A 10205-nucleotide genomic window follows, 5' to 3' on the forward strand; every position below is an offset into this window, starting at 1 on the left:
GGAATTCCAGCTAGATATGTGGAAGCCAAATTTGAACTTGGGCTTTCCAAATTCACAATTTTGTATTTCTACCACTATCGCTTCTTATTAGCAGTTGCAGATGCATACATATGATATATAATTTTAAAGAGTTCAGTACAATATGACGACAATTTTTTAAAGAAATGAAAACAATTTATTATTGTAAATAAATTAATAGTTGATGATGACTATCTCACGATCAAAGATGATCTCCTTACGAATTCTGATGTGACGACCCGTTCTGACATATCTTCTTTGTAATACTTCAGTTCTATCCAGTATATAATCAATAGGCCAATCTTATGAAGCATAAATACTGCAAACATGGAATTGTCTATCGTTAAACAAGAATAGCTACATGATTGGGAGGATTTTTTTGTAACTGTATTGACGATTTCGTCATTATTAAACGATAATTAGATAATATGATTGAGATAATCATTACCACACCAGAGACAAACGTAAGTGATTGAAGCGGTTTTTGATGCTTTTCGACTTCCTATATCTACAAGTTGATTTAATTCGTGTTTGCTTTTATTCACAACCAAATCATAGGGATCTGGTCTTATCTCATTTGGAAAGTTCTTATCTTCCTCATCGCAAATACTGCTGTCATTTCGCCATCCTGCATCTCTCAGCCAAAACATATCAGCACAGCGTACATGTATGCACACTGGTCTAAAGGGGGTGTGATAAAAAAAGAAAATAAAGTTTTCCTTATTTTAAACCCGATAATATTGCTAATTATCAAAGGAAAAATTATCGCTAGCGGTAAAATGCATTTTATTACACTTACGAGTATCCTGGATAATCCTCGAAAGACACAATGGCCAGCCCTACATATATCAATAGTTGAATAGTATTTAAGAAGATCACTTTCAAAATAATAGGACGGCTTTCCTTTAAAAGAAAAGGTTAGGTTAGGTTATCAAAACTCGACTTTCCAATTTAATTTTTCTTTAAATTCCAAACATTCGAGACATATTTAATGCTTAACAACAATTTACAGTTTGTAACCGTACATTTTACTGAAACGTAATCTTACGGTAAACACTACCGAAGGTCTATTCTGAGAAAACTGTTCTAAATCGAATATATTTAAAAAAAAAAAAAAATTAATATTAAATATAACCAAGTGTTAGTAATGTTTATAGAAAAGCATAGGAGCCATTTCCGGAAAAGGGAATAATATACTCAGTGTATTGGTACTTCCTGCTCAGCAATTTCCTTTAGACTCGATTTAACCCTACTCAAGAAAAAAAAAATACCGCCAAACACGAAAAGGGCATTTTAGAGGAAAGGTAGACCATCTCTCACCATGAGTTACCTCAAATTCCGGAAAAAAGTAACCAACTTAGAAAAGGGAACTTATGTAATCTTGCCGTACGCGAGAAAATTGTAGAATAGAAATAGAAAACGGGACCGGGGACCTACGCCCCGCGGCACCGCAGCCACAAGAGGCTTATTGTGCCTTCCCCTTTTTGAGTCTAATAGTCGAAACCTCCCCTTCTAAGAAGGTTGAGGACTTTCCCTACTAGTTCTTTTTGCGCTACAATCTCCACCCTTGGCCTCAAAGATCCAAAGGTATCTGTAGCGCAGCCGCTCAGATTGCAAGGTAATCGAACAACAAATGAGAGGCCGTTTCCTCCTCATCTTCCTGACACAATCTGCGCAACGATTTCGAACTAATAAGCCCCCACCTTGTACAGATGCCTATGACCCCTGTGAATGGGCAAAAAAGTCGTATTTCAGTTAATTTGTACTTCCGTTAAAGTGGACTAAGCCGAAATATTAAGTTAGATTAAGATTAGAAAACGGGACCGGGAACCTACGCCCCACGGCACCGCAGCCACCAGAGGCTAATTGTGCCTTTCCTTTTTTGAGTGTAATAGTCGAAACCTCCTCTCCTTCTAAAAAGGTTGAGGACTTTCCTTCAACTAGTTTCTTTTGCGCTACTGTCTCCCTTGGCCTCACTGTTCCAAAGGTTTCATTGTGGAACCGCTCGATTGCAATGCAATGGAACAGCAGGTGAGAGGCCGTTTCCTCCTTCTTTCTAGCACAATCTGTTCCGAGCTAATAAGCCCCACCTTGTACCTTTGTATGCCTTTGTGAACCTACCCATGACCCCTGTGAATAGCCCTGTAATCTGGATTTCTGCCGAAGCCCAGGAGTATCTTTGGTTCTTTGTGTTTACAAAGCCAAAGCATCATAGTATTGCCATACCTAACCCCAGGAAGCGTCACCCAGTTCCTTTTCATGCTCTCTCTCCAGATCCAATCTCTGAGAGCCGCACGCACCCTTGGTGATGCCCCAGGATTGTTTCCAGGCCAATGAAAGGAGTATTAGCTCTGTTCCTGGCCAGCAGATCAGATATTTCATTCCCCTTAGTCCCCACATGTCACCCGGGTTACCTCACTTTTTTGTTTTGTTTTAATTTGAAAACTCATCCCCACATTTGATCTTAGTAAGATTATACAGATTGCAGGACAGTAAAATATTGTGGGTAGGGTGGGGGGGGGGGGGTAAATAGGCACTTCAGAAAGTGCCCTTAATGGGGAATTTCTTGGAAAAGAGTTTTCAAAAACAGATTGTCGACGTAATTCTAAAAAATTGGTAATAGAAAAGTTTGGGAAACTAGTTAGAGCCGTTTTCTTCTACTTTTAAAGTTCAAAGTAAACAGATTTTGAACTTAATCTTTTTTGTGTGCGATCTTCATTGGTAGCAGCATCTATATTGAATCTATCTATATTGAATTTAAATTGTTTTAGGTTAGGTTATACACAGTGAAGAATTTGTAAATAAAGAGCACTTATCCCCGGTACACAGGGTAGTTCAAAACCGATATTTCCGGTAAAGTGACGTAATCGAAAACCTACAGAATTACGCAATACTTCCTCTTAGTGTTGCATCCTCTTTGGGGGCCAGGGGAAGGTTTACTCTTGCAGCTTCCTCGGTCCTATAATCACCAAAAAAAAAAAAGCCTGCAGAGGTAGTTGGTAGTGTGCAACTATTTGGGTTTAGCGTACCCACAGGCAAACTCGAGCTCACCTTACACACACACACACACACACTACATTCACACAACTTACTCACACTTACACATTATGTTAGCGCAGTCTTTGGTGGTGGGGTGGGTGGGGGAGAAAGACATAAAATCAAATCAAAATTTAAAGTAATATTTACCCTAGAATTCCCAATAATTGTAACTACACTTACAATTATGCCAAAGCATAAGAAAAAATATACATTCCTGTACTGAACTGTAATAAGAAAAACAAAAGAAAAACATTATATCAGTATTATTATACTTTTTAACAATAACAAATATTAAATTGTTCCAATATTTTTACTCACCAGGTATATTATCTGAGTCTATATCTGGATTGTCTAAAATTAAATTTGCTATAGCTGAAGTCATAAACACGGCCTAAAAAGGCAAATAACATGAGCACAATGAAAAATATTTAACATATAATAGCTTTTTAAATGTAATTTAAGACAGAACCAGGACTGACTGTGAGAGGGGAAACCCCCTATTTAACGGAAGTTGGGGCGTTTTCGCTGCAGGAACTAACTTTTTAAAATACAGACAATTTTCTGTCATGGCAGCAGTATTTTTGAAAAATAGCTGCCCAAATAAGAGTACATTTTGCAAGTTTATGCACAAATCTACAGAATAGATAACTAATTTTTAATTGTTGGAGTCGATGTCAATTTTTCTAAGAGTTATGAATTGTCTAGTGAACAACTCCATTACTTGAGAGGTACACGTCACATTTTGAGTTTTTTTTTTTTTTTTTTGAGGAGAGGAATGATTTATATTGTTATTCAAACATTGCTAGCGTTTTTTAGGTATTTAAAGTAAAGAACATTCGATATCTTAAGTTACCAAGTAGAAAAAGCGATTATAAGATTAGTATGGCCCGAAAGAACTATGAATTTTATACAAGCAGGGCCGGATTTACCTATAGGCTAACTAGGCTTCAGCCTAGGCCTCAAGATCAAGAGGGGCCTACATTCAAATTGTTAGCAAAATTAAAATTACACTGTTCTATAAAAAACACTGAACACTAAAACACTGAACAGAAAATATGGAGAAATTCTACGCATATGACTAATATGTTAAACATAAAAATGTTCGAGTATTGGTTAAGAGTACGAGTACGATCGTATTGGTTAAGATCAACGCGTTCGGCTCATTGGGTATATTCGTTTGTACTAAATTGCACCAAAGTATAGTTCATACGTTCACTGATTGTTATGGCAAATATTGACATGCCTTATGCTACTAAGCTATGGTACAATGTTTCATCATGAAACATGAAACAGCATGTGATATATATTACATTCATTTAACATACTGATATATATCACAGTAGTGATGTATTTTATTATCTCTCATGTAATTTACAAACCTAAAAATGGGAGGTGAAAGGGCCTCATAAGTGGAATAGCCTAGGCCCTACTTTTCATCTAAATCCGGCCCTCTATACAAGAATGACTTGTTTCCTATTATTTGGACTTACGATAGTTTGGCTGTCAGGTTACATAGTTACCATAAAGTGGAAGTCCGGTTAGTCTATATCATTTGATCAATGAGAATATTTGTAGAAATGAAAATACTTACTAAACCAATGAAGGTCATCATGCAGACAGTCGCCTGGTACTCGCACAGCCATAAATAACTGGTCGGAAATTTCGCCATATTTTTCTTTTTTTTTTTTTTTATGGAAAATCCTCACTGCGGATAGAGTTTTCTTTTATTTTATGTATAAAAGAAATATCTTCTCCTCTAAGTTTTTCCTCAAAAATATTCCCTTCAAATAGTATGAAGTCAATATTATACGATAACACTTACAAACGTGTTATTCTAAGAATAATACAAAGTGCCTTAGATCTCTGGCCATATGATTGTCATAAGAATCTATAAAAATAAAACCAGTGATGACTATAATAATAACAAAAGGCTGTATTTTCATAATTTACTATAATATATCCAAAAAAAAATGTCAATCTTTTATGATCACGCATACGAGTATACTTAGTATCCGAGTATTTTTCGAAGTAAATGTAAATACAAATATTTTTTTCCCCCACACTTATGTATTTTCACAAATGCAGTAAATTTCTGCAGCAAGAGAAGCTGATATAAAATGATAATTAAAAAACTTATCACCTCTGTCAACAATTTTGTTGGGAAAAAACAGGAAAAAATCCTCTGAATTATCAATGCTTTAACCTTGACAGTGATCTTTTCGAGTTTTCTTCTAAATCGATATGGATTCATTGACAGAGCTCGCAACCTGCCAACTATGACCTGATTATTCCTTGTTCGAACTTCAGAACCACTTCTACAAAGAGATTGGCACCAGATAGTTGATAGTGTAATTGCTGCAAAAATCCTGGAATCGAATTAGATTAGTGCAGTCAAATAAATCTATCTTAGGTTTACATTACTCACAATTAATCGATCAACAATCGAATGCTGTACAGTTGATCGTTTCCCAAGTGTCGTGGAATAAATTTTGCTTCTTTTTAATTTAACTATATTTATTTTCAGAAACTGCATCAAGAGAAGCTGATACATGAGTAGCAAGTGGGGAAAATTCATCCATTGGTGGGAATTCCCGAAGAAGAACCTACAGAGGTACCTCGGTTCTCGACCACAATGCGTTCCGGAAGTGCGGTCGAGAACCAATTTGGTCGAGAACCCAAACAATTTATCCCATAAGAAATAATGTAAACTATGCCAGTTTATTTCGTTTCTAAGCCCCAGAAATATTAGGCCGTTTTACTGGCCTAATTTCTTATATTTTATGTAAAAACATGTATCTAAACAAGAAATAAGATCTAAAAGTGTAAATATAAAAAACATCTCGGCTCATCTCGGGTGTTCCGAGTTCCAAATGTTTGTTAGGATTTCAAGGACAATATTTTCTCGAATTTCTTGGTCGAATACCGATTAGTTGGAAAGCCAAGTCGTTCGAAAACCGAGGTACCACTGTAATTCACTATTATGCACTGGCACTTCACTTCATTAAGAAGATCATGTCGTCACCGATACTTCAATATCCTTCTTGGAGTAGAATTTACTGGTAATGCGGAGTAATTTTAGGAGAAATCAAGGGATAGGATCTGAGGAAACTGAGAGAGGTCCAATCACTTGGCATAACGAGATCTTGTGCAGCTTCACTAAAGATAGGGGGAATAAATGGAGATCTTGGTGCCAGCTAGGGTGACGAAAGGGCTAGCGTTTCGATGGAGTGTTTTTTTTGATTGGCGTTTCTGGATATTTGAAAGCTTTGGCTGTTGGTTTTAATCGGTAGTGCCACTTGACTGAATCCATTGTCGTTATCCTCATTGTTTTATCATTTTTGTTGGAACCTCCTAAACCAGTTCTGAGGGAGAGATGATTTCCTTTAATGAGCTATTTAAGGGTAAAGGAGAAACCTGTTGGAGCAAAAGTTCTATTTTCATAGTCAATTTAATCCATTTTTTAGATAGACTGTTTTAATAAAATTCCATTACCTACTATTTTTTGAGCCTTAGCTTGATCGCACAGTAAAAATAATGGACCAATTATTTTCAATAAATATTTAGATTATTTATTTTTTCATTTTGTTGCTACTGATTTGTCGCTAGAAACAAATATATTGACCAGTAAAAACCAACGATAGAAAGCAAGCATTGTCGCGCCATCTATTGCCTTGTTTATTAGTTATTCGCGCTAATACTAGAATGCGCTAGTATTTACTTTTCTTAGTCTCTACTACAAACCCTTATATTTCCAGTTAATACTTAATTTAAGGCCTAATTATTGTTATCTAAGGAACTTTGGTCACAATATAAGAAAGAAGTAAAGAATAAGACTTTCTTTACGACTATGGAAAAGGATTTAAGGCTACCTAAGGTAAATAGGAACCCTTTTTCCTCCAGTCTGTGAAGGATATACTATGTATATTACTATTCTTACTACGCACAATGGTAGAGAATCGAAACTCACAATTGCTCTTCCGTGTAAACAATAGATCTGTACCAGAACTATGATCACTTTATTCAAACGATGATTCAAAAACTTATCTAGGGTACATAAAAAAATTTTAATTTTCTTGTCTGCAATCTTCCCTCTGTAAGCGCTAATGTACAACTTCCGGTTGCTCCTCCCCTAACCTGGAAACTGGCAACGCCTAGCATTGGTGTTTATTTTAATTTTGGGGGGTAAACAAAAAAAATATACTAGCTAAAAGACCTGTATCATATAGGACATTTTTTTATTTACCCACTGTATCGTGCCCAATATTTCATAATACAATTCGAATCTGACAAATACAATACTTGCTGTGCACATAGTTTGTGTCATGGAATAATGTGCAATTGTATACAAAATAAATTGGGTTCGATTAAAGATTCCCTTTACAGCTTAGTAGGTGCTGCTATCTTGGTGCCATATTAGCAAACTAAAAGTTTCCTCGGTTGCTACTGCTATCTGTGGGCACACATTGCTAACTAATATTAAATTATTTTTTTTTTACTGAAGTTCACATAGTTTTCTGAACACTTTGAATTTTTTACTAAATATTATTTTAGCCTTACAAAAAAAAACTGCCTTACAATACATGACAGATCTGAGAGGCTATCTAAAATTCGGTGTAATTACAATAAATTATCTTTCACTAATTGTTTATGGTACAAACATTGAGAATTTATTGTGATTGGACCACACCTCAATATTCTCCAGAATCATCAATTAACAACGGTCGAATACCAAAACTATCCTTGTATAGAAGTTTGGCTGAAAAATGCTTAAAATTGAAGCTGCAAGTGGAACACCATTTAAAGACATAAATGGCCTGAGCCGTCCGAGGAGGTGTGTGTGTATATATATATACATATATATACAAATTTTTGAATTATTCAACGATTTCTGAGCACCATATTGTTTACCATCTAGCGATAATCGTTTAAATTTGGTATTATTAATTTGAGCCCATATTTAGTTATTTTGTATCAGGAATTCTTTTTTTTTCCTTCTTCTTTTTTTTGGCATTGGCTTCCGCCATACAGCCAGCATCGTCTAGGTGCTTATCACTAGAATATCACTCACTCTCCATTCTTACTTATAAATACACTCGCTTCACACATTCATCCCTCTACTATATACAACTATTTACATAAACCTTACAACTAATGGATGGATCAGTACTCTATATTCCTGCCTTCTTTTTAGCTTAACCGAAATTGAAATCACCGTAATCCTTCTCTAATCATTTTCTTGCATTCATTCTATTCGGCTATAACTTTTAAATACATTCCTATTTCATTGCTAGCTCTGCTATAGATTTAAGCACATAGATGTTGGTGGAGAATATTATGTCTTCGTAGCGAAATGGTGCATCTAAAATACCTGTATATGTCGTCAAACATTTGTTTCCTTTCTACTACACAACGTGGACATATCCATTATTCGTATGTTTGATATCCTCCTCCTCATTGCAATCTACGCAAAGAGGAGAGAGAGGACCTTTTTGTTGATCCTGTGTAGATTCGATCCGCACACAGCGTGGTTCGCTCTCAGCCTGCTTATTGTCGGTAACAACCCATTTATTAGTGACAGGGTTGTTATGACAATAAGCAGGCTGAGAGAGAACCAAGCTGTGTGCGGATCGTATCTTCACAGGATCAACATTCTTTTTTTTAAAACAATTTATTCGTCTTTTTCTGTATTTTATTTTAAAGGGGATATGTAAGCTGAGATCAAAACCACTAAAAGTATCAATGCTGAGTGAAAATGATGCTGTTCCAGCATCTTTTATGTTTTGCCGTTTATTTATTTATTTTTTAATTAAAAAAAAATGGAAGTTGGTGGGGCGGGATATGGTTTGGCGTTGTGGCGGGAGATTAACACAGCAGCGATCTCAAAGTAGAGGGGAAAGAACTTTGTCGGCAAACATCAAAGGCTGATTTCTTTCTCCCTCTCTGTTGCACACACAAACACTCTCTCATACCCTATCCGTTACTAAACACGTAAACCCTGTGTGTGTCATTACCACACAAGAAATTGATTCCATAATTGGTGGGTGGGTACAACACTAACTCTCTAAGGTGTTTTGGTGTGTTTGGTTGGAGTTGCTATATATTTCTTTGACGATCTTACGTCAGTATAATGTACGCCTGTTGAAATGTTTCTTTCTTTAAACAAACAATATAGTCTGTCGTTTAACACTTTGATGAATCTAAATTACCATAAGTTATCCATAAGCGGCAATATTCTTTTCCTTCTTTTCCAGCATTCTCCCCCATCAAAAGTACTTTTCAAAGAAATCTCTCCAAAAATTCCTGCCAGGCGCCTCCTCCATGGCTGTCCACAGTTCTTCCAGCAAACTGCTTATGCTCAGAGATTCTCACCTCGTCCATCCTACTAATATACCCATACCATTCCAGCCTCTTCTTCACAAACCTTCCAGAAAATTGTAACCTTCAATTATCTTCCTAATCTTCAAGGAATGCAGTAAACTATGCAAGCACCTACTGTTTATTTCCTTTTCTTAAGCATCTCCTGCTCTCTCTATCATGCAAATTCTGTTTATTTTTGTTTTTGCTTTGGTGCATCGACGGCTTAGGTCATTAGCACCCCTAGAGCTATGTTCTTTTCACCGGATTAAGAATGCCACATGTCCCCCCACTCTATCTGATTAGCGTCCAACCAGTGAGGCATATTGGAGCACCAGGTAATCCGACCCTAGGTCATTGGAGTCTCAGTTCCTCCGGTTTATCTCTTTATTTGAGGAGTCCCTAAATTAGTGCAACCTAGATATTTGGAGCAGAGTAAAAGTAAAAAGTAAAAAGTAATGCCTATTTTTTCAGGCGGGCTTTACTTCCACTACCAAATTAGGTGTTGTGAACGAAGGCGACTAGCACACATACTTTACTATAAATTCCACATATTAACCTTTAAATAAAATCCAAGGTCTAGATTGAGGCAATCGGACCCACTAAACCCACAATCCATCTTAGCTTTGCCTATAACAGCCTAACATACTTTACTATGAATTTCTCATATTAACCATTAAATAAAATCCAAGACCAAGACCGGGGAAATCGAACCCACTAAACCCACAATACATCTTAGCTTTGCGGGTCTAGCCTATAACCGCCTAACATACTTTACTATAAATTTCTCATGT

General features: G+C 36.2%; 1 protein-coding gene across 2 annotated transcripts; it reads right to left on the bottom strand.

Moving 5' to 3' along the window:
• Positions 1–152: 152 nt before the first annotated feature.
• On the bottom strand, positions 153–5090 carry LOC141446585 (uncharacterized). Of its 2 annotated transcripts, none has more exons than XM_074113128.1 (6): positions 4649–5090; positions 3376–3448; positions 3205–3281; positions 818–921; positions 472–699; positions 153–337 (listed from the first exon to the last, which is right to left on the bottom strand). In XM_074113128.1, exons 1-6 carry the CDS (start codon positions 4724–4726, stop codon positions 322–324), a joined length of 576 nt encoding a protein of 191 aa, XP_073969229.1. In that variant the 5' UTR covers positions 4727–5090; the 3' UTR covers positions 153–321. The 2 variants fall into 2 exon arrangements, with proteins under 2 accessions (XP_073969229.1, XP_073969228.1); XM_074113127.1 differs by having other exon boundaries at positions 467–699; positions 4649–5073.
• Between the last annotated feature and the right edge of the window lie 5115 nt (positions 5091–10205).

Source organism: Rhodnius prolixus, unplaced genomic scaffold (genome assembly GCF_049639745.1).
Source record: "Rhodnius prolixus isolate KJV_2025 unplaced genomic scaffold, Rpr scaffold_7, whole genome shotgun sequence".
Lineage (NCBI taxonomy): Eukaryota > Metazoa > Arthropoda > Insecta > Hemiptera > Reduviidae > Rhodnius > Rhodnius prolixus.